General features: G+C 38.8%; 1 protein-coding gene across 6 annotated transcripts in view; it reads right to left on the minus strand.

The window, feature by feature from the left end:
- Positions 1-13741: 13741 nt before the first annotated feature.
- Positions 13742-26061, minus strand: part of frmpd4 (FERM and PDZ domain containing 4) — a 404084-nt gene continuing 391764 nt past the window's right edge. For 4 of the 6 annotated variants that reach the window (XM_008107217.3, XM_008107214.3, XM_008107215.3 and 1 more), the window contains exons 11-17: positions 24687-24813; positions 23009-23098; positions 22159-22341; positions 21685-21826; positions 19238-20296; positions 17681-18970; positions 13742-15613 (exon numbers count right to left, since the gene is read on the minus strand). In XM_008107217.3, coding sequence (XP_008105424.3) covers positions 14292-15613; positions 17681-18970; positions 19238-20296; positions 21685-21826; positions 22159-22341; positions 23009-23098; positions 24687-24813 — 4213 coding nt within the window. In that variant the 3' untranslated portion in view covers positions 13742-14291. Of the gene's footprint in view, positions 15619-17680; positions 18971-19237; positions 20297-21684; positions 21827-22158; positions 22342-23008; positions 23099-24686; positions 24814-26061 lie in introns of all 6 variants that reach the window. The other 2 variants (XM_016992375.2, XM_016992376.2) reach the window with 2 other exon arrangements.

Consider the following 26061-nt stretch of genomic DNA (forward strand, 5'->3'; position numbering starts at 1 on the left):
AGGCAGACTGCGTTGGATAATCCAGAACATTGTATAAGCGAATGTTGGATAAGTGAGATTCTTCTTTAATATGAAATAATTACTGGGATAGAATAATGCAGAACAATATAATCTCTAAAACCAGGACAGTAAATAAACAGGGGAATTCCACACAGGAAACAATCAGGGCCAGCTAACACCTCCCAACAAAGTATTCCCATCATCAAAGTCTGGCAAATCCTCTGTTTTCTCAGGGCCACAGACAGTAGAAGCACATAAAATATCGCAAACAACACCACTCTGAAAACAAGGGAATTCCAGACAGGAAACAATCAGGGCCAGCTAACACCTCCCAACAAAAAATTCACTCAGGGAGGAAACAGCCAGGCTTTAAAGCTGCAAGGCCATTACATCCTAATCATTTTTCCTAATTGCAGCATTCATACTTGCCTCCAACAAACAAAAAAAACCAATCAGAAATATTGTATATTCACAACCTTTAGGAAATAATATCCCCTGATGGCGCAGCGTGTTAAAGCGCTGAGCTGCTGAACTTCTGGACCGAAAGGCCACAGGTTTGAATTGGGGGAGCGGAGAGAGCCCCCACTGTTAGCCCCAGCTTCTGCCAACCTAGAAGTTCAAAAACATGCAAATGTGAGTGCATCAATAGGTACTGCTCCGGCAGGAAGGTAACACCGCTCCATGTAGTCATCCCACATGACCTTGGAGGAGTCTATGGACAACGCCGGCTCTTCGGCTTAGAAATGGAGATGAGCACCAACCTCCAGAGTCAGACACGACTGGACTTAATGTCTGGGGAAAAACTTTATCCTTGACCTTAACTACCACCAATTCCTCAATACTTTATTTCCCATACCACCAGACTTCGCCACAGCAACGCGTGGCCGGGCACAGCTAGTAAAATGATAAAGTTGTTTGCGCAGTGATTATAACAACAAAACTAAACATCCCAGAAATACGAAATTTGGCAACACAATGCAAAAGGCTTGCCTCCAGGTTACAACAACACAACCACACCACAAAACCACAATCCAGACCCACAAAACTCACAACAACGCATCATGCGATAACAACACAACTAAACGCACCAGAAATACAAAACTTGGCAAAACAATGCAAAAGCCTTGCCTCCCAGTTGTAACAACACAACCACACCACAAAACCACACAGGACCCACAAAACTCACAACAATGCATCATGACTATAACAACACAACTAAACGCCCCAGAAATACGAAACTTGGCAACACAACGCAAAAGCCTTCCCTCCAGGTTGTAACAACACAACCACACCACAAAACCACAATCCAGACCCATAAAATTCACAACAACGCATTGTGACTAACAAATACAAAATTTGACAACACAACTCATCCACCTCCCCAATCCCTACATTCACACTTGGCCTCCAAAAAAACAATTACAATAATAACAATGACAACAACAACAACAATAAGAATCAACACCATCACAGGCAAGAAACAGCCAGGCACTGAGGCTGAGAGGCCAGTCAGTGCTACACTGGGCCTCCAAAAAACAATACAGTAACATCTAACTTATCCAACCTTCATGACCACTATAGCAACAACAATAATAAACACCTACACAGGCAAAACAAAAAAAAAAGATTATTGTACCACAATAAAAATATAAACCGCACTCAGCAGAATCAGACGTTACAACTAACAACAAACCAAAGACAACAGGGATCTCAAGCAATTATCAATCAACACAAAAATTGAAGAAGGTAACAGACTTCAAATACTACTACTAATGTGAGTATAAAGAAGGTGGAGGTCACAGCATAAATACAACCTAATGTAGACTGACCAACACCACCAGACTAAGCCACAGCAACGCGTGGCCGGGCACAGCTAGTTCTTTATAAACAAATCAGAGTGAAAGTGAAACCCTTCTGGTGAGAAGGGCGGGATATAAATATCGCTAATAAATAAATAAATAAATAAAGTAATTTCAAAAAAATGTCTCTGAGTTGGATGAATTCACAGAAGCATATGAAACAAAGCTGTGTAGACTGTGCAGCAGCAAGAGCGTCCCTCTGGGCAGCTAAACCTGGCAATTCTAACTGGATGGCCCCCCATGAGGGTCCTCCTCCAGGGGCAAACCAAGAATGGGCAACTTGGAAGTCCCTGAACAGACTCAGAAGTGGAGTGGGCAGATCTATAGACAACTTGGCAAGGTGGCACTACCTGGAGGAATTCTTCACCTTGTGTGACTGTGGAGCAGAACAAACAACTCCGCATATGTATGCTTGCCCACATGCCCTGCCTCATGTACAGAGGAGGAGTTGCTTAAAGCTACGGACAATGTGGTTGCTGTTGCCCGCTTTTGGTCTAAAACTATTTAGGTGCTTGTGATTTCCTTTCTTTTTTTTTCATCATTTTAAACTGTATTTTGTTATGCAATGCTTTTGACACAAAATAAAAATAAAAATCGTGCAACAATTCCTCTGGAATAGGTTTTTCATCTGAAACCTGCTGCAAACTACTTTTTCAGTCCCATGCATCCTTTCCTGAAAGCTAGAAAGACAGCATAGATTTCCTTCCAAACAAATGAGGACAGGATAGATGCTTTACCCAAGATATGTTACATATTCCTTGTAGTTGAAAACATGGTTATGAAAAACCTTACCTTGAAAGAAACAAAGATAGGAGGTCAAGAATTTCATGACAATCATCTTAGTTATATGAGTTAAATGGTAATGTTCACCAAGTATGCAGTAACTTACAACACAATACTATTACTTCTCCAGACATTTTGCTCTTTAACAAATGTCCTTGGTATGTACTTCTCTATATTTTACATAATTCCATAAACGATAATGGATAAAGCATTAATCTCAAATCTCTCTCTCAAATTACATATTTTATTTAGTCTCCAACCAGGACTGACTCTCATTTTTAGTGCTTTGTCACAGTCATTAATGAAGTATCAGTGCATGTTTTGCTGTAATTTTGCAGAGCAAATGACTAGCTACACACTGATGCTGAGAGACCGATATAAAAAGGAACAAAATGGAACGCCTAGATTCATGCATGTCAGGAATTTGATGCCCTATGCTTGACTTCTCTTTCCTACTACTTGTTGAATGGCAGTTTGCAGTCGTATGCTTCTCATGTGAATTCAATTCTACACATTTCCAAAATGCCTATTGTTAAAGAGATCCTCATGCTTATAAACTAATTTGTGAAGGAATTCACTTAACATTTCAATAACTGGGTTTAGAAACACAGTAGTTTCTTCATTAACCAGCATGTAAGCAACCAGAGCTTTCAAGCAGCTGACAAAAAATTCAGGGAATAATACTTTAAATAATACTTAAAATACATGTATAATACAGCAAAACTGTGTTACATTAAACTAGTCTTTATTTGTTTTTAATCACTGTATTTAAATATTAGTATCAAGTCAATACAGACTTTCTAATATGGTATGGTATAGTATTAGATCTATTTTCAATATGCTGATGATAACGTAGTCCGTGCGCATTCAGAATAAAATCTTCAAGCCACTAAAAACATCTTTGCAGAAGAATACGAGAAGCTTGGCCACTCAATGATCATCGAGAAAACCAAAGTGCTCTTCCAGCAGTCACCAGCCAATCCCTCTCCAGTGCCAGAAATACAGCTTAATGGTGTAATGTTAGAAAATGTTGACCATTTCCACTACTTTGGCAGCCACCTCTCCACAAAAGTCAAATTTGCACCGAAATACAATACCCCCCGAGCTCTGCAAGTGCAGCATTTTTCCGAATGAAGCAGAGAGTGTTTGAGGATTGGGACATCCACAGGGATACCAAGGTGCTTGTTTATAAAGCTATTGTCCTCCCTATCCTGCTATATGTATGCAAAACATGGGACTGTCTACAGATATCACACTCAACTCCTAGAATGATTCCATCAGTGTTGCCTCCAAAAAAAATCCTGCAAATCTCTTGGGAAGACGGGCAGACCAACGTCAGTGTTCTGGGAGAAGCAAAGACCATTAGCATTGGAGTGATGCTCCTACACCATCAACTCCGCTGGACTGGCCACGTTGTTGGAATGCCTGATCACCATCTCCCAAAGCAGTTACTTTACTCCCAAATCAAGAATGGAAAATGGAACGTTGGTGGACAGAAAAAGAGATTTAAAGTTTTGCTTAAAGCTAACCTTAAAAACTGTGGCATAGACATCGAGAACTGGGAAGCCCTGGCCCTTGAGTACTCTGGCTAGAGGTCAGCTGTGACCAGCAATTGTGGAATTTGAAGAGGCACAAATGGAGGGCGAAAGGGAGAAATGTGCCAAGAGGAAGGCGCATTCAGCCAACCCTGACTGAGCTCGCCTTCCACCTGGAAACCGATGTCCTCACTGTGGAAGAACATGAGGGTCAAGAATAGGGTTATACAGTCACCTACATGTCCACCATCAAGACACTACACTTGGAGGGCCATCATACTCAGACAACGAGGGATTGTCTAAGTAAGTCAGTCTGTCAGTAAGTCAAGCAACCAGAAGCTACCAATCCTTATGGTTCTGATTAACTGAGAGTCAATTGTATATTGTAGCAGATTTTGAGGAGGTGAACTAGGTTTTGAACAATGTTTATGTGTGTATGTTTGTGTATCTATACCTATATCTATATATGTTATCAAAGGCTTTCATGGCCAGAATCACTGGGTTGTTGTGGCTGTATGGCCATGTTCCAGAAGCATTCTTTCCTGACATTTCGCCCACATCTATGGCAGGCATCTTCAAAGGTTGTGAGGTACATATACCTATATATGTATGAAAATACCAAACAAACTAAAGCTGCAGGTTACATTAATTTCCAGAATTTCCTTTGAGCAAGCACTGTTCTGGAAACTATTGCTAGCTAAAGATTGACTGTAAGCCACTTTGTCACATAGTTTTAGGTGAAAAGAATTCTAGAACTTCTATGACATTTTAAGCGCCTTTATACTGTTGAAGAATGAAAACATAGGCTGGGAGAATATTTCACACTTTCCTTGAAAAAGAAGGGTGCATCTCTGCTGCATAATTGGGAGCCAGTTACATGTCTATATTGTAATCACATTGAATCAGTAAGGATTTAGGACACTTCCAGACAGCATCAAAATCTGCATTTTATAACTGAATCAAAAAATCCATTCACAGACTTGTCAGTCCTGGGATATGGTCCCCTGCTGTCCTCACAATCTTCTTTTGAAGTGGGTTAATGTAGAGCATGGAGGGGGGATGTCCAGCACAAGTTTTTTCAAAAAAATTCCCTCCATTATGCACTGGACCGTATATGCGCACATGCGAATATCTTAATATAAAACCAACAAGAGAGAAATAGACAATTGGATAAAATCAATTAATAAAATTAAACATTTAAAGATTAAAGATTAAGGAAATGCAAAGGTAAATACTTGCAAAATTGTACAGAACTTCTGTGCAATTGGCTTATATAACGGAAACCTACCCAAAACAATGCTGGCATAATTGTGGGAAAACTGGAACCTATACCCACATGTGGTGGGAATGCGACAAAAACCAAAGATTCTATAATATAATTAAGAAGGAAATGGAAGAGCTACTGGGGACAAAAATAGACTTGAACAAAAAATTGTTCAAAAAATGGAAGGCAATGGAGAACTTAAAGAATGGAAGGAAATAATAAAACATATGTTAGATGCAATTAAAGCCTCAGTTGCCCTAGGATTGAAGGACCAAAAAAAAAAGGGATACAAAAACTTGGTATAAGTATTTAGCCAACTACCTACTTCAAGACTATATTAGTGAAAGGAAAAGCTACTATAAGTTGGGCCAAACCAAAAAGACCTGGGAGGCAAAATGGAAGGGCCTCATTTCCAGAATAAAGGGGAAAGATAAATATAAGGAATTAAGATTATCCTCATGATTGAACAACTATAATAAGAATAGTAAGAGTAATAAACTGTTTCCAGGGAGAAGAGGGAGGGAGGGTGGGAGGGAGAAAGAAAGAGGGGGAAGTATACATGCTTAATTATACTTAGGTATAAATATTCAATAGTATTTCTGTACCCTCGTATTACATAAGGATAAGTTCATGGGTGATAATGGGGAGGTGGCGGGATTGGGAAAAATACTGGTATTTTGATTGTGGAATATCATGATTGTATGTCTCTATGTGTGTGTATATATTCCACAATAAAAAATGCAAAAAAATTATATAAAAGCAAGCAGATTCACATGTGCACATATGAGGTCCAGTGCATAACAGAGGACTTAAAAAACAAAACAAAAACCCTTCAATCGGATCTATCTCTTCCCCCAATTGTTAATTCAACCTCTGTTTAAGATGATAAAGCATAAAATAAAGCGTTTCAAGGAGTTCCATTTGGGCTTCCCTTGAACCACCTATGTGTCCATTTGACAGCCCAATTAGCTGATCAGCTGTTTTGGGCTTTTAAAAAGTGCACTTGTGCTGAAGCAGTCAAGGGGGGGGGGGGCATGTGTTTTGCATGACTTCAGGGACATACAGTCATGATAAGGTGCACATTTTTTCAGGTGAAATTGGCTTAAAGTCACACATTTTTAACACATGATTTTTACATTTTCTGGGGCAACTAAAATGATCAAGGGTCTGGAGAACAAGCCCTATGAGGAGCAGCTTAAAGAACTAGGCATGTTTAGCCTGCAGAAGAGAAGGCTGAGAGGAGACATGATAGCCATGTACAAATATGTGAGAGGAAGTCATAAGGGGGAGGGAGCAAGCTTGTTTTCTGCTGCCCTGCAGACTAGGATGCGGAACAATGGCTTCAAACTACAGGAAAGGAGATTCCACCTGAACATCAGGAAGAACTTCCTCACTGTGAGAGCTGTTTGGCAGTGGAACTCTCTCCCCCGGACTGTGGTGGAGGCTCTTTCTTTGGAGGCTTTTAAGCAGAGGCTGGGTGGCTATCTGTCGGGGGTGCTTTTAATGAGATTTTCCTGCTTCTTGCAGGGAGTTAGACTGGATGGCCCATGAGGTCTCTTCCAACTCTACTATTCTATGATTCTATGATTCTACTGCAGCATGACCCCATCAGCTGTTTCTTCACATCATGCAAAAGCAGGAAAGGACTAATATTCACATGGTGAGATTTCTCCTCTCAACAAACAGCAATTGTGGTAATTCAATATGCCTTTCCTCAGAAAAGTTCTGAAATAGTAACATTTTGCTCAATTCCCCCAACTCTGTCCATTGTAGATCAGGAGACCCTGCTTTGCCACAGCCTATGATAAACTGGTATCAACTGTTCTCTGATCCTATTGGAGGGATTGAAATTGCTCCATAAAAGCAAAATAACAGATCAGCTATCATGGTAACAGGGTTTTAAAGGAGCACTTTTATCAAGGGAAAAGAACATCACTTTCTGATGCCTCTTAGCAGGTTCTTCCAAGAGGCACCACACACCAATACTTAGGATGTGGAGCTGGTCTCATAGGTAAACTGCACAGGAGAAACAGTAGCACAGGAAGATGGTATGAAGGTGCTTGTAATGCATTTGTGTATCCAGATGGATTTAGATTAAATGTATTTCCTGCATAGCTGATTAGTTTAATCAGTACTTCTACATTGAGGTAAAGTCCCACTGTGTTTTGAGTATCAATGACTTAGATCACAGCAAGCATGCTTAGTTAGGATTTGGCACTTTTAGCATACAGTGGGGCCTTATATCCACTGGGATCAGGGTCCACGGCCAATATGGATGCTCAAGTCCCATTATATACAATGGCATAGTAAAATGGTATCTCTTTGTATAAGATGACAAAAGCAGGCTTTTCTTTTGAGAATCCTTTTGGGGTGGGGGGTGTTTCATGCCACTGATACAGAATATGTGGATACAGAGGAATGCCAACTGTATTCCTCATTGTATTCATTTGAGAATGTATCACTCAATTCAGTGAAATACACAGCTGAGCAAACATAACATCAAACCTCATCTCTCACACAATGACCAGTTAGAAATGAATACTGTTTCTTTCAACTCGGCTATTTCCCCATAATGGTCCCTGTTGTTCTGTTTCCAAATGGATATTTATTAGAGTTGTGCATCAGATATGGATTGTCTTGGACACTTCCTAAAGTGGTCAATTCTCTCCGAAGCTTACAAAACAGAACCAAAGCTTTGTTCAGTTGAAGATGTTAGAAAAGCAAACAAAATAGTAATAAAAATGTATTTTCTGTAAAATGCATTTAGGGCAAGGGGATGTAGGGGAGACATGTGACTGATTGATACACCCTCCTAGTCATAAGGCATGTTTTACTAAAAGTACTCCAATCAATGTGTTTTGTAAAAGCAATTCTGATTGTCAAAGCTAGTTCCTCCTCTCTCATGCCAACCCAAATCACTGTGTTACTTTGGCTTTCAGGCATCTTAGCTCTTCTTCTGAAACGATGCAGTTCTAAGTTAGATCTTTCTATGCTGTTTGCCATATTTTTTAAATGTCTCCCAAAAATATGAGGGAGAAAGAGGAAGCGAACTACCTCTTCCTATTACTAGCCTTCTTGTTTCCACAGAAAGCACTGCACCACTTCTTTGAGCCCTGGGCTGTGCTTTCAGCTGGTTTCAGAGCTTAGAAGGAACATGTTACAAGTAATGTTACCCAGGAGCAAAGCTGTGGGCATTTACTGGTGAGGGAGGCAACAAGATGGAGCCCTGCTGCATTTCTTAAGCCAGGTAAAGAGAAATACAGTTGCTTTCCTGGATTTCCAGCAACTCGCTGTTGATTTGGAAGCATTGCATATTTCTTTCTTCTGTGGCAGAAGTCCAGCTCGAATGGATGCTGCCTCATAAATTTCCGCTCCTGGCCAGGAAATGACTGTGGGAAGTCTCCCAGATTTGATTTATGTCCTTGATAGGAAGCGTTTAGATACTGCTCAAGAAAGTAGTAAATGCCTCCTTGCCCAAGACCAAAAAAAGAGCAACACACATGTGCATGTATCACCAGTAGGATTTTGTCCATTGTGGTTTCGGCATGATGATTAAAGTTGAGAAAGCTTTATTTCCAACATTTTGACATTTTTAGTGGTTAACATTTTGTAAAGAAAAACTAGCGTTGCAAAGAAAAATTAATAAAAAAGTAGCATGTAAGCAATTTGTTATATATAAAAGTAAGGACTAGCTTGTGCTAATGTATTAAGTTTTTAAAATAATGCTATAAGCTATAGTCTCCCTGTACACTTGAAAAAATTATATGTGATGTGGAGCACACCAAGAGCCCTGCTGGTTTACACAAAGGTTGATCATCCTATTTCTCACAAAGGCCAACCAGGAAAGCTGAACCCTATTATCATTCTCTAGCAAGAAGATATAGGTGCATCTAAGCTGTATAATTAATGCAGTTTGACAACACTATAATTGCCATTGTTCTATGCTATAGAACTATGGGATTTGTAGTTTTACAAGGTCTTTAGCCTTTTCTGGCCCCATTGACACTGCCATATAATTCAGTTTTAGAATGCAGATTTAATGACTGAACTGGATTATATGGCAGTGTAGACTCATATCTAGTTCAATGTCCTTCGATCGACATTATATGCCTCTATACTGACTATTATAACGTAGTTTTAACTGAATTATATGGCAGTGTAGATGGGGCTTCTACTGACGAGTGCTGCACTTCATCAAACTACAAATTTCAGCATTCTGTAGCATTGGCCTAAGATAGTTAAAGTTGTGTCAAACTGCATTAAATCTACTGTGGCCCGTTCTACACTGCCATATAAAATCCAGATTATCTGATTTGAACTGGATTATATGGCAGTGTAGAGTCATATAATCCAGTTCAAAGCAGATAATCTGGATTATATGGCAGCCCTGAGATGGAACTATAGTGGATCCAGAATCTTGACATTCCATTTTTTACTAACATTGTTGCTAAGAGTCATTGATAGCCTTACAATCCCTACATTTGCTTAATCCCTTTTATGAATGATCTGCTGATGTCCATCTTCTGTGTTTGTGCAAAAATACTCTGTCTTGAATTTGAGGCTGATTAGTTTCTGCAAAGGAGGACCCCACATTATAATACAGTGAGAGCAAGGGATTGTCTTCAGCAAGCATAATTTCATGTTATCATGCCCTTCCTGATCATATCCTCTCCACTAAAAACAACTGAATTTCCAGTGCAAAATGTAAACCATTCAAGCCAGTATAAATCTCAGTATTATAAAATAAATTTAATGATGTTTAATATATCAGAACTGGGTATAATCTATAGAAGAGGGGAAACAAACACAGTCTAGGCACTCTTTCATTCCATTAAAAAAAACTCTCTCTGTACAAATACATTCACAGAATGGCTATGCAACAATGCTGATAGAAGATATCAGCATGATCAGTCAACGCAGACTTCCAGGTAATTGAATTCTTGTTTTTCATTTCATGCTTTGTGCTACATGCCATTACTTTCAAACCTTTCGCTTTAAACACATTGAATTTTTCCTGTTTTGAAATAATAGCAAGACAACAAGGAATATATCAGTCGATATCCAAATTTCTTAGCAACCATACATTTAGAGAATACACTTCTCATTCCCAGGAGAGCTGAGGTGGTATTGATCTAGTCTTTGTCTAAATGTTTATCTAGACATTACAAATGACTACAAAAAATAAGCTCTTATGTACAGGAATACGTCTGACAGTAGCCACATTTGCAGAAATGAAAATTTGGCGGGCTGCAATATTTTCAGAAGAACTGAAGCCTGAAAATAAGTTATTTCACAATAAGGCTACAACATGAAGTTCAAATGATTTCAAGCCTCTTCTACACTGCTATATAAAATCCAGATTATCTGCTTTGAACTGGATTATATGACTTTATAGACTCATATAACCCTGTTCAAATGTGCATTATCTGCTTTGATAATCTGGATTATATGGCAGTGTAGAAGGGGCCTCAGTTTAGATTCTGAGCAGCAAGTTAAACAAACCCATGTAGTATGAATTGGCTCTTTGGTAATTGTAATTGTCAATAAATATAATATCTAAAGATCATAAAAGTGGATGTTGCACATATCTTCATTAGAATCAGCCTATTTTCTAAGAAAGTATCTCTTATGGACTTGCATATCCTGTTCCAAAGATTTAACAGACACTGTGATGATAAGTTCAAATGGAAATTAACTGAGAAGCTCTTTCTCCAGGCATCTTTCTAGCACAGGGAAACAGCCCATCAATGCAGCACAGAAAAGGAAAAAAAGCATGACTGGTATCATGCTTATATAGGAATGGGAGCAAAATCCACCAGGAAGGCCACGTGTGCCAGTACTTTTAAGATTTTAGAAGCAGACCTTTCCCATCTATGTGCTTGTCCTGATCAGGTTAGAGATCAAAAGATATGTTGTTCTGTGACAGTCAACGGGCTCTTCCACTTGGTCTTCCTTTTCCTATGGCTACTTACTCAATCTGAATCTCATGATGGCTGAAGTCTAAATTGTCATCATCATCATCATCTTCGTTTTACCCCACCTTTTCCCCAATGTTGAGACTGAAGGTATTGTATAGAAATCAAAACAGACACAGTTAAAAGGCTTTACAAAAATATAAGTAAAAACATGTAGAAAGTTACTATTAAAATTCAGTTAAATTATCCATAGAATGAAAACCCTTCAAAAAACAATTAAAAGAAAAAACAAAAATCAGAAAACCAGCTTATCCGTTTCTTTCTAAAGTTAATGAGTGTGTGTGTATATACATTACACACATATATTCTTCTTCATTACCAGCCCCTTTTTCTTTTGTGTTGTGTTTTTTGGGCAGATAGTCTATGGGTTGAAATTGCCTGTTTTTGATTTCTGAAAGCTGCTCTGGGAATCTATAGGGATGCACAGTGGGATAAAATGTAACTGAATTAACAATACAACAGCAACAAGAACAACATGAATGCAAGTGTTAATCACCTTTTCCCCCTAAAGGTTTCCACTGCTGTTGGAAAGTAGGCATGTCTTTTGGAAAGTAGGCATGTCTTTTGGAAACTAGGCATGTCTTTCTCCCACCCTGGACATTCCACAGACATATAAATCCCACTTGCCTAGTTTCCAACAGACCTCACAACCTCTGAGGATGCCTGCCATAGATGTGGACGAAACATCAGGAGATAATTCTTTTGGAACATGGCCATACAGCCCGGAAAACTCACAGCAACCCACTAAATAAATTGTAAGGCTACAATTCCCATGATTCCATAGCATTAAGTCAACAGTTAAAGTAGTGTCAAATACATTAATTTTACAGTGTACATGCACCCTAAGATAATGATATTGCCAATGTTGACTACTATTACTGGTCTTTCATAAGTGCTTTTTGGTATCATTTAAGATTGCCCCTTGGTAGTTGCCTTATATCAGACTGCTGAAGGAAATAGAGCTGTATTCTTTGCTGATGAGGAATTTCAGGCAACCAAAATAGAGAACTCTAAGTCTGGCTTTGATTTCAGCCTACTGAAATGAAGTGCTGTGTCCACTCACAATTTCCTTGTACTTTCATCATAGTACAACTTATATGTATATGCTGTTCATAGTTATATCAGTTTCAGTAGCACAGTAAATTTACGACTCTATTCTGCAGAATCTTATGGTAAGACTTTGGTGAGATACTTACAATTCTCTGTTAGAAGATTCCCGTACCAGGATTTGATAGAATGAAGCCAAGGCAGTGAAAGATGTAGCCAACTGCATTTATCCTATATCTGCATCAGTACTACTACTAAACTCAATAGATAACTGATGTTTAGAGAATAAAGCTAGGTTAGGAATGGATCCACAGCACTCTCAAGGACAACTTATTTTTCTATAGTTTAGGAATACCCAAATTTCCTTATAAATAGTCAGGCTCTGTTAGTTATATAACTATAGCTATTACTTTATTGAGTGTCTATTCTGTCTTTCTATGGCCCCTTCTACACTGCCACATAATTCAGATTATCAAAGCAGATAATCCACATCCTTTCCTGAACCCTAGGACTCCTCTGGACATTAATCCTTAGTAGGATTACATTTGCTACACCTGATACATTGGAATTGCACTGTTGCACTACTTCCTACTTGTGTGTGTTTATGTATGTATAGCAATTTCTTTGGGAACACTTGGGAATCCTGGTTTCTTCCCAGTTTAATCACCACAAGTAGTTTGGTATTTCGCTGTTAGAAATCTGCAGGGAGGAACAATGAAAACTTGCCAGAGCCACTATGCACCTAATGAAGCATAATTCAAAGTGGTTACAAAACCATAGTGGGATAGGGGGCCATAAAAATATTATTTTGGTGTGGGCAGAATCTATTTCCAGGCAAACCCATAGTATGCATCACAGTTCAGCACCAGGAGAATTATGTTGTGCAATATGCTCCAAGCAAAGACAGAACTGATGCAGTGCAATTTTGGTGTGTAACAGTATTGTATGCCAAGCTCTTCTGGCTTGAAAGCATAAAAAGCAGTCAGTGGGGAAGAGAGCTGCATTCAGGTACCTTTTAAAAAGCTAGACACCGGGTATGGGAGTTGTTTCTTCTTCAGTTTTCTAACATTTGGGGTTTTCTTTGATGTTTCTTAGCTGAATGACATATTTTGATTTAGCTCCTTTTAATACCATTCCTGTGTTAAATATTTGTTAAGATGTATTTTATTGTTAGACATGTGTATTTGTTTTACCCTTTGTGAGCTGCTTTGGAGAGGTTTTTTGGGCAAAGAGACAGGAAAGAAATAGAAGAGAAGAACAGATGGATTAGGCAAGTGATATGAACAAAAGATTAATTTATTGTGTATGTATATATATTTATATATATATAATCTCTAATAAGTTATAATAGTCTCTGGGGTTTAAAATGTATTTTGCTATTAAAAATTATAATTCAAACATTAAATATTGTTATATACAACATGATCCCATTTCTTATTTTTTCCAGCCATGGATTGTATGGTTTCCAAGTATAAACCTGGAGAAGAAAAGGATGTAATTCCTGTAGCACTGCAGTCTTTAGAAGTTAAATAATACCCCTGCAGATTTGACCATGAAAAAGCCAAATGTCCAAATGATCTTGTACAGTATCTCTTTCTCTTTTGCTTTCTCTCACTCTCAAATAAAGGAAACAGAGGATACAGCTGGCTAGACATTTATCATTTTATAGAATTTTTTTAAAAGCCTCATTCCTATTTTATATAAAATAACAAAATATACAGAGAGAGTTGTATCTGTTAACATTAGTTCATAACACATAGAAGTAAATAAAAGGTTTTCTTTTTTAAATGTATGGCTTTGCAAAGGTAAATTATGAAGTGACTTCTGTTTATTTATTTAAAAGTGTTTTAAGAGAACGTGTTAGTGTGCTTACAATAGTGGCCATGGTAGTCGAATGACGAGCCAAGAGTTTAATGCTAGAGTCACCGGAGGACTTGCCAGTCACTGCTTCTGCGGCCTTTAGAAGACAAATGTAGTTTATTAAAACCTCATCTATTTTAGCTACAATTTCCTCCTGCTGTGTTTCAGAGTTCATGATTTTAACTAAACGCATGCAGGCTTCTGTTAAGCAACAGAGTACTTGAAAGCTAGAAGTCATAGCTAGAAGCATTTCCTCAGGGCTTGTTTCAGCCATGGCCATTTTCCTGCAGGCACTTCCCAGCTGTCTTGATTCTACAGACAACAGTTGTTTGTACTGAGAAAGTTTAAGGTCATATGTTTCTGGATGATCCTCCCTCTTTCCCACACAAGATCGGACCAAACAGAGCAACTCATTGGCATCCTTTTGTGCTGCAAGAAATCCATCAGGCACTGTATAATTCTTCTCCTTTATTACACTGAGTCTTGCAATCCATGCATCAAAGGACATGTCACTGAGATTCACAACAATTTTACCCTCCTCCTCTTGAAGACTGCCTTTTTTGTGTGGACTCTTTTCTCCACTTCCAGGGATCCCAATGCCTTCCGTTTCATGCCCAGTGGATGTGGATTGGATGGAAAGTTCTGCTACGGTGTGCTGCGTTTCAGGATGATAGCGGCATGAGAGCTGGGTGCTGTCTCTGTGTTCAGCTTCATCATCATCTTCATCAGCATCTCCCCTCTTTAGAAAACAATAGCTAAAGGGACCGTGGCATTTCCAGTTGCTGGCATCTAGTTTTCTCAAGGGCAGTGTTCGGTACTGCTTGGGCTCCTTTTGCATGGTGTTCAAGATAGAAGATCTTTTAGTGCTCACACTGACATTCATAGAGCTTTGGGAATAACTTTTTGAGAGCACTTTGCCCAGAGGAAGTTCAACTTTCTTTTCAGATTTTGAGTCACCTACTCCAGTGCACATCACACTGACTGTGGCTTTCTCCTTCTCAAGAAACACCTCGATTCCTGTAGTGGCTGCAATGACACTGCTGCTACGCCGTAAAACCTTTCTATTGTGTGGCATTCTGAGGCTTCCTCCCATCACATCATATGGCCATAAACTAACGGCTACCCCACCTGACTGGCTGACTTTGGGAACATCAAAAGAGTCTTGGTTTTGACTTGGCACCTTTGATTCAGAGTGAATGTGGGATGATAGCTTGATGGATTCAGCACTGGGCTGTTTAGGAAAAGCTGAAGGCATGCCTCCTTGTCTTCCAGTCACAGGTTCTGTAAAAGCTACACTAGGGGTAGTAGAAGAACAGAGAGAGAAATTACACATCTCAGAAAGGCTTGTAGTGACTATTTCATGCATTATATTTTTTAAAAATACACTATAAAATACATATTTTAGTATCATCAGGCCCAGAGATTTAGCAGCAACAGGAATCCGATGTCCCCACTGTGGAAGAACATGTGGGTCAAGAACAGAACTCCACAGTCACCTATGTACCCACCACCAAGACACTACTCTTGGAGGACAATCATACTTGCATAATGAGGAATTGCCTAAGTAAGTAGTAAGTAAATAATCATGGTGTTTCAGGAAATATTCAGATGGTTAAACTAAACATGTGAAATCAGTCATGTATGGTTTTTAGATCCAATACTGATTTAATTTATGGATTGCCATTCATGTGAGTTCAATAAAAATGGAGAAACCTGTCGGTTCCACTTTCCCCCGTATTTTTGTAAGATTCAAAAATTCTCTCCATCTCACATATAAACAAATGTGCAAATCTGGGTATATTCTTCATAAAACAGCTGAAATATCATTAATTAAAAGGCTGAAATTAAACATGAAGTCAAATGCAACACGCATAGCATGGAGCAGAGCACAGCTGTTAAAGCTTAGAAAAAAGAGGTGGCAATGTTAAAGCAGAACAAACATGCACTGAATACGCAAGGATTCAAAGTCAAAGGTTTGTTTTTTGTTTTTGACTCAGTTAAGCACAAGACCAGGACCAGGATTTACTACTGTGCTTTCTCACACATCCAACTTGTTTTTAAATTTAAATTTCTTTCCAAGTGGAATATGAATTTGGGAATTTAAAATCTCACCTCATCATTTCATTGTGCTGCCAAATGGGAGAGTGAACCCGCTCATTCTCTCCATGAGACTGAGCAGGCCAATTACTCATTTGTGCCCAAGAGAAGTTTCTGAAATGGTGACATGCATAACGACTGTAGAGGTTTTCTTAGCAGTCATTATACATTAGCAATACTGGTTGGTGGAAACACTGATGCTCTCCCTCCTATTTTACCAGTGCTTTGTGGCAGTTGTGGGAACAAAAGCACCCATCACCCTAAAGACCAGCTTTTTCTAGCTCAGTGTCTTCTAGATCTATTGAACTATAGTTCCTAATAGTCATAGCCAAAGAAGCATTGGTTGTGGGGAAGATAAGAGGACCCTGGGCTGAGGGAAGCCTGCCATCAACCATGTGTTTTATGGTTGATTATACCACAAATATTTTCTCTGTTTCAGTCAATTAACTGTGCTCTGAGTAAAATTAGATCTACATTAATGCGATATTAAATTTTTACAAGCAGCAGAAAAGATATGAGCACATGATTAGTATGCTTAACTCTCCTATTTATGATCCAATGGGAAATTATACTTAGCCAAGGTTGTTGTCTTTAGGAATTCCAGAAGAAGTAAGATTAATATTTTCCTTCTGAATGCCATTGTTAGTTTGTCATGTTTCTCTGTACTCAAAGAAAAAATGTAAAGCATTGTTCCATTCCTTTGGCTTGTTCACAGCTTGCTCTTAAACAAGGCAAACTGCATACTACAACCTCGAAGAACATGCTGTAGAACTACAGCACGTCTGAAGGAGAGAATTTTTTTCTATCATACTTAATTAATGACATTGTTATCACATTGTTAGCTACATGCTCAAGCACTTGTTTTTTGGATGAGACTATATTTACTCATTTAGTGACAGCCAACATGTATGTATGTATGATGAAAGGCAAAATATGCCTTCCTTTGAAGAATAGATAAGATACCCAGTTGAAGGCTCAAAAGATAAGAGGCACATTGGATAATTTTTTGCAGGAGGGTCATGGGAATAATATAGTCTGCCCACATGAATCCACATTAATGCATGTGGACAGCCTACATGCATTACACTCTAATACATGTACATTCTAATATTTTCCTCCCCATACTTATGCATTTGGTGTCACAGAGCCTGTGCACATATAGTCATGTCATATCTACAGTCATTCAGTTCACTTAAATGGCTTTAGGTGACACACATTTCTATCCTGCATACTCAGATGAATGCTTTGGTGCTGCCATACCTGTAGTTTCTTTAATCTTGGGAATCCTGTGACATCCATCTCTCAAAGTGCCAAATAGGGGATCAGCAGAATTGACTGCAGAATGCATAACAGGCACATTCATTCGGTGGCACACAGTTTCGGGCTGTTGATGCAGATCTTTGTATGTTGCTCCATGGTTGGGAAGCATGGCAGCTCTTTCATCGGCAGACATATAATTGATGCCTTTCCCTGTGGAGTCAGGCATCATGTGCTTAGCATCAGAAGTACAAAGAGGAGATTCGATTGGGGTCCCGCATGTGCTGCTGCTGCCTGTGCTACACCCTGCATCGACTGAAGAGCACTGAGAGCTTTGCAGGGAAAAATGCCCTTCGCTCTGCAAGGATGACATGCGCTTAGCTAAATGGTACTCACATAATCTAGTGACACCCTGCTCCACTTCTGGGAGCTTTGAGAAGTGATGATCATCCACAGACAAATCGGCATCTTCAGAGTCATTTTGCTCTTTGGGAGAAGAGTGCGTGGTCACATCAGACACAAAGTGTTCATCTGGCCCATGTCCCAAAATACTGCTGTGGTCAGTTTCAGGATGTGTTTCATCTTTACAGTCCACTTCTGTTTTTCCAGGACTTGAAACTCTGGAAACTGTCTTTCCATTCATCCCTTCTGAATTTGGTTTTTCTACTGCTTCCTCATCTGAAGTAGCATACCATCTTTGGCCATCCCTGCGAAAAGCAGTTCTCTCCACATTAAAAGTGCTTATGCGTTGACTCTCCTTGGAAGAGAGCATACTGGCTTTACCCTTTTGCTCATCAGTTTCTGTTTTTTTAACTCCCTGCTGTTTTTTCACAACAGCAGTGTTTTCAGGAGTTCCTTTTCCTTCTCCATCATTCACCTTATTCTTCCGTTTAGTAGTGCAAGAATATACTGCAGAACCCATGTGCAGCTTGCTAAAATATTCAGTAACAGATTTGGTTTCCATGGTTTCTGGTTCCATCTCCATGTTATCTGAATGGAGAATCTGCTTTGAAGGCACAACTTTTGACTGGAGATCCATAACTTGATGATTTGCTGATGATTGCAAGGATTTCATTAGCAAACCCCCAGCCTGACTCTTCGAGACAGAGAATTCAGAGTGTGGCTCCCCAAGGGGCTGGTAACCATCATTAGTGGGCAAAAACATACGCGTGGCATTCTCAGACAGTTTTTGTGCTGCAGCCAATTCAGAACTTTCAGTCATTTCAGAAGAGTTAGTCTCATTTCCAGAATCTGACGATGATTCAGGGCTATATGCTCTCATGATGGCTACACCTGTATGCCACAAAACATTAATGAAACCAGTTAATGAAACCTTGTCAGGCACTGTAATAAGAAAATGAGCTTTGTAAGCTTAGAAATGTTCAAGAATACGGATTCATATATTGCATAGTTTCCAAGAAAGGCAACTTAACATATGGGTATGTCTGATGATGGCAAAATGATAATGATAATAATAATAATCATAACAATGCTAATGATGAAAATGGATGAAATGGTATGACGTATTTCAATGAATAAATGTAACAGTAGTGAAAGAACCTGAATTATCATTTGACTGTTGCTCCTCAGAAGCAGCCAAGGCCTCCAGTGCTTGGAGTGTAGAGACTACAGCATCATCAAGCCTCTTTTCTCCTTTTCCTTCAGTATTAGTTGGGACAGCATCTATAAGTGACACTGGAATATCCCCACTTCCTAGGTTATCAGTTTCTTCCTTGTCTTCTCTGTACTGTAATGTGTGATTCTGAGAATCTTCCTCATCAGAGCTATCTCTGAACCCAGGTGGAGGAGCAGCAATGGCCATGTTTAGAGAATGCAAGAGGAAGTCATCTTCATTATCATCACCTTCTGGTGGTGGAAGGGATGTCAAATCTATGATGTCATCACTAGAACCTGAAAGGCTTAGAAGAGCAGGTCTATTGATTTCTCCCACCATTATGTCTTCCTCACAGCTTGCTTCATCTTCATCCTCAGCATCATCTGTGTTCTCAGAATAACAAATATCGTGCAGCAAAGGCTCTTCAATACCTTCTGCAGCTCCAAATATTTTGCTATCATGTAAGCCCGAATAAACAGTATTAGCAGCAAACTGAATGCTTTCAGCATCTGGAGACAACTCCAAGCCCTTAATGTCATTGGCATGGCTTATATAAAGAGCTCTTTGCTTCTCTAAAGCTTCTGGACTTTCATCCAATAGTCTCTCATAGCCAAGAGTTTGGGGGTTAATACCATCCAAACTGTGATCTCCAAATATAAAAGACACTTTTGCTGCTCTTGGAGACCCTTGTGTTTTCTTGTTCAATTCCAGTCCTGAGTATGACAGCACAGATTGCTCACTCACATTTCGGTTTTCTTCTGCCTCCCTGGAGTCAGTTTGTTTGGCCAGCTGCTGATCATGCCCACTAGGCCCATAAACATTCTCGATGTACATGTGCCTGTGTTCATTTGAACACAAAGTACTATCCGAGACATCCACTGTCTTCTGTTTGGAGTCTACAAACATGTGGGTTTCCTGTTCTTCCTCTGCTGGGAAGGTAGTAGTTTTTGCCACGCAGTTCCACTCAGAGCCATGAAGAATATGCCTCCCCTTCATTTCAGTTCCTGAAAATTAGTACATCGGGAGAAGGGAAGGCAAATCATTAATTTAGTTTATGTTATTTGGGATACAACAGAATAAACAATATGTTATTCTTAAACAACCATGTAAAGTATTCTATAACCTTGAAATACAAATTTAACAGCTGTATTTTCCTAGTTGCTTCTTCTTTGACTCTTTATACTTTATAGAGGAATTCTATAAGGACATAGTGGGAAATCAAAACCATGTTGACCTATACTTTTGGATCAGTAAACTGTGTTGACACAGAAAAGAGATGTTAATCTGAAGGTATTTTTGAATCCAACATTCTGCCTTTAAAACTATGATTTTGCAAATTAGTTGGGTACAGGTATTTGCTTTTAATTTGATGGAGATGCCACCAACTGCAACACACATATTTCATTAATATCCTACATTTCTCCAATAATGGGTTTCAGTATAGCTTACATGTTAAAAACAATACAGGACAAAAGTTTTTCAACAAAATAAATTTCTTTATTATTTTGCATTTTGAATGTACACAGCTGTTGTCCTTTGCTGAAGAGTCTTAAAGCAAAGCTAATTTTGGATCATCTGAGTCTGAAGACACTATAATAGTGGTTGCTCCCATGAACTCTAGGCCTTGAGGAATGGGCAGAGGATGCCAAACCCATAGAACAGAGAGGTTTGGACTCAGGGGATGAAGTAGGACCCCTCCTCGTTCAGTAGAGAAGATACACGTGGGCCTGAGGTTTACCTGAACAAGAGTCCATCAGCAAAAGAAAGCTCCCCAAGAAAAAAATCTTGTTCCTCAAGAAAGCATTTTGCTCCAGTTGAACGGAGTGAGATCTAGACAACTCAGCTACAAAAGTTTGATCATGGGCTGTGAGAGCAATTCCAGCCCATGATCAAACTTGAACAAAGTTTATATTGAGCTCTTGACCTTGTTAGCAATTGTTTAGCTTTTACTATAATTGTTCAGCCAGTAATTGACTTTGGTCTGTAGTACTATCTGGGTTTGACTGTTGCTTAACTAGTTTCAGACCCTTCACTATTGATTGACTGGCTGTGGATAATTTTTACCCGATTTATCTGCTGACTTACAGGAATATGCTACTTTGATTTCTTTTTTGTTTTATGACTCCCTTTCTCAGTTCTTTGCTTATTTGTAGGGTGACTTTGCCTAAATTGACTGCAGATTGCTTAGATTGTTCTATTGGAACCCATTTACTTAGAACAGTGGTTCCCAACCTTTGGGCCTCTGGGTATTTTGGACTTCAACTCACAGAAATCCCAGCTAGTTTACCAGCTGTTAGGAACTGTAAGATCTGAAATCCAAAACACCTGGAGGCCCAAAGGTTGGGAACCAGTGACCTAGAAGCAGGTGGACTGCATTTATACATCCTGTTACCTGTTTCACGGCCATTTCCACCATTTTTCTTGGCGGCCATGTTAAATATTGAGCGCCTGGAATCAACAAGAAGTCTATAGTATCCAGCTGTTAAACAGGCAAGATTCATGGCATCTGATGACTCCATCAGCAAAGTGATTGGCTAAGAAAAAAACAAAACCAAAGTTATTACATCAGGAAGTATTAGATACACAAAGCCTAAAATATTTTTTAATCATAAAATCACAGCAAGCAAATATTCTGAATATAATTAAACTGACACATGATCTTAAGCAAATTTATTCAGAAGCAAGTCACATTAGGTTCAATGGGGTTTTCAGAAACATAAATAGGATAAATGATAGTTTCTTACATCTCTAACTAACTTTTATAATATACAGAATATCAGAGACATTGATACCACTGCTGTCTAACATGTAGACCATGGCTTTTATTTGACAGGTGTTAAACACTTAAAATTAACATTCAACTTACTTTTACATCTAGTACATGAAGCTCAACCCTAACAATTGTTTCATCTTCTGTAAACATCTCGATTCTGTTCACATGGCTGAAATCTGCCAGAAGGGCCACCAGATTAGTTTTGGTGTTTATTACATGGCTAATGCCATATCGTGGTCCCACTAACAATGTCACCTCAGAACGCTTTTCTCCCTGCTGCAACAAGAAAAGCAGAGAGAGAGAGAGAGAGAGAGAGAAGAGAGGGAGGGAGGGAGATCTTTATGTAAAGATGCAATGCATATAATCTTTAAAATATGTTAGACATATAGATCTGGTTGTGGGTAATGTTCGTCACTGCTGTTATGTTACTCCAGGGTATCAAATCCAATACTCTAAAGGGATCAGATCCTGGGTTGGTCCTAGTTAATATTTGGATGGGAGGCTACCAATGCATACCATGTTGTATAAACTATATTTCAGAGGAAGGGACTGAGTATTTCATCACATTGAGTCTGTGAGTAACATACAATTTTTATCACAGAAAATATTTTTCTACTTCCTCTTCATGAGGTTATATATACTATAGTACTAAGACATTAACAGACAACTTGTAGTCGAGAGCCTGGACAATACAAAGAGTGATGACAGATGATCATATTTACAGTCCAACAATACCTGAAAAACAAAAATGAAAGGATGGCAACTATAATACAAATGATCAGATATGGGACTCCTTCAAGTATTTATTTATTTACTATATTTATAGAGTTAGAACTATTACAAGATTTGCCTCAACATTAATTGTTCTGCAATTAATTGTTCCATTAATCAGCCATGTGCAGAATCTTTGGAAAAAAATAAGAATAATATATAGAAAGCATACTAGTAGTGTTGCTTTGAATACTCGGCCTCCATATAGTCGCAGATCACTGAGAAACTTGAGATAGTGAACCTTGGCCTGAAGAGCAGATAGCTGAAAAATAAGACCAAAACAAACAAATTGATTATAAAGATAAGATGCAGTGAGCCTCAAGCAGATAAATTAGAATTGGGTTACTTAGGCTAGGGAGAATGGCAACAAGAGATTATTAAATTCAATAAGCAGGTCATTCCTCAAAGAACCCCATAAAGGCAGTAGTTCTTTTGAGCTCTTTGAGTTAAAACCATGTTTGCTTTCTTCAGATGAATTTTATACTCTACCTGCAGCAGCACTAAAACTGTACTGGTAGAAAACAATTTGGATTAACTGTATGTTTACTGTATGAAAAAATGGATGGGCTAGGCATTATGGCCAATTCACCTACTACTTATTTTCTTTGTCCAAGGCTGAGCATGGCAACCTCTCCTCACCATTGTCTGCTCCATAAATGGCCTGTGCTACAATCAGGAAGTGACCCAAGTGCCATAGGATAGTCAAACCAGTTTAAATCAGTCTCAGGTAATCCAGAAAGATTGAGGGAGAAACAGGAGCAAGGTCATCAGACAGTCCAGGAGTCATCACACCAAACCACTAATCCAATTATAGGAAGCCATCAAGAATAAATAAAGAGCTGCCACTGGAGTACCTATATACTCTAAATGAATTCTAGTCTCCAAGGCCAGATGAGCTACATTCAAGGGTATTTAAAAAACTGGAAATGGAATATGCTGCTGCAGGGTGTGATGGAATCTCCTTCTCTGGAGGTTCCAAAACAAAGGCTGGATGGCCATCTGCCAGGGGTGCTTTCATTGTGTATTCTTGTATGGCAAGAGATTGGGCTGAATGGCCCTTACGGTCTCTTCCAATCCTATGATTCTTTATAACATCATCTGTGGGAACAAACAGGGTGACAGTATTTGCTAAACAATACCAAGTGCTAACACTGGACCTGCTGAAGTAAAGAAATAACTTGCTATGTTTTCTCTTATTTTTCATTCCCATTTTTTAACAGGCTGGATCTTCAAAATATAACGCAAGATGTGACCAAATTAATGCTTTTCAAGTCCCCAACAATTTCAGTTGGAGAGATCTAAGTACAGTATGTGCTTATCTCTTGAATTGGTGGAACTAAAAATCAATTGGCTTCCACTGAACTAGGTCAGAACATTGGAAGGAAATTACAAATAGAACCCATTTGATACAAATCTCAAGAACCCAGGGCATACATCCATTCATGTCAAAGGTGAATTATTTATCAAGATACTTCACTCTGCAGTGTGAGAAAAATCAATGGGCTGCATGATGAGAAAGATATTCAGCTGCAGTAGGCACTCAAGTTAATGCAAGTCAGAGCAGGGAAAGCAATTTTAAGCTATTTTCTTATGAAATGCAGAAGTCAAATGAATTCTGGTAGAGAAATAGTCATGCCCTTGTGGTTTACTAGAAATTCCAACCACCCTGAAGATAAAAGAATGATTTGGCTAAATTAATTCTCTTTAATTGTTTTTGAAACATGACAATAAGCACACTGCTCTGTAGAATATGGCGTTTCCCCCCTAAAACGCTTATTTAAAATACCTTTCTTCAGATGCAGCTCTTCTGATTATGAAAATATAGTTCTATTAAGATGCAAATGCATTACCTTTTTACCTGGAGGAACTAGGTTTTGATTTGCTTTGACAAGGTGTGAAAGTGCTTTCTTTATGTTCTTTTCTTTCATGCTCTGCAGTACAGCAGATGGAAGAAAAGTCTCCAGTCCCCATTCTTTTCTGCAATAGAAGACATACCTTTAATTTCACGTTTCTCAGACAATTACCTCGACTAAGCAGAGTTCACAAGACACAGTTACATGGTAAAGGCCATTCGGGGCAAATTTCTCTTGTTCTTGTGGACAAGGCACACTCTATTCCACAGAAAGATCATTTTAATGGTAAAAAGCAAAGCTCCCCGATGAAAAGCTTCATTTTAAAAAAGGAATACTGTGGTTTTTGTCATTGATGTAAAACTGCAAATTGTGATTGCAACATAAATACAACAGCTGATCATAAGCTCACACGCACAGCAGGCATCAATATGGGTGAATGATCCAAACCAAAGCTGTGCAGTTGAGGTGAGAAGGCAGCAGATAATGGTCTTCTGTATCACTGCATTTTAAACTGTGGGTCCTGATCCCAGATGAGATCCCCTTATCTCGATGTTGGGGCCACAAAACATTTGATAACAAGAAAAGGTTTCCGAATGCCACCTATTTACACAAATCTGTTTGCAACAACATGTAGAGTTTATAGTGGACTCTACAGAAAATGCTTCAGCTGTATTCCACAAAAAGGAAAACCAGCCTGTTTAGCAAGCCTTGAAAATGACAATTTATTGTCAGTAAATAGTTGGTTTTTATACCTATTTTATATACCTATATACCTGGGGTCACATAAAAATTCCTTGGGCAAAAAGGGTTTAAGAGTGGAAAAGTATAAGAGCCTGGTCTATACAATGCAAAATATTTTGCAATTGCAACTGGGGTGAGGGGAGGGGGGGGGAGGAATTGTGGTGATATTAAGACAAAATTAGTTATATAATGTAGGAAACATCGCATGCAAACAAATTATCTCCATTTTCAATTCCCTTTCAAGGGCCCACAGCCATATTTGGTTGCCATTTGTCAATCAAGCCTCAAGTGGGTAGCACTGAAATGGTTTGGGGCCAATATTTTGTTCATGGACACTGAGGCTGTCTTATAATTCTTATTATGAACCTAACTGTGTCACCCCTTCAAACTAAAATAACAATGGACATATTATCATATTGCTCGAGTTACTGCCTTTGCACAGGTTTTGGGGATACTGTAACTGAGAGCTTAAAGTATACATGAATCTACATGTGTAAACAAATCTCTCAAAACTATAGGATGTTATTAAAACCATTTTAGAGGATTCATTTGGGACACAAAGAGGGGAAAAGTTAATTTGGGAATAGTGATCAAAAAGTGTATTTCAGATGGGAACTGGAGAAAATTTTGG

The sequence above is a fragment of the Anolis carolinensis genome, chromosome 3, assembly GCF_035594765.1.
Source record: "Anolis carolinensis isolate JA03-04 chromosome 3, rAnoCar3.1.pri, whole genome shotgun sequence".
Lineage (NCBI taxonomy): Eukaryota > Metazoa > Chordata > Lepidosauria > Squamata > Dactyloidae > Anolis > Anolis carolinensis.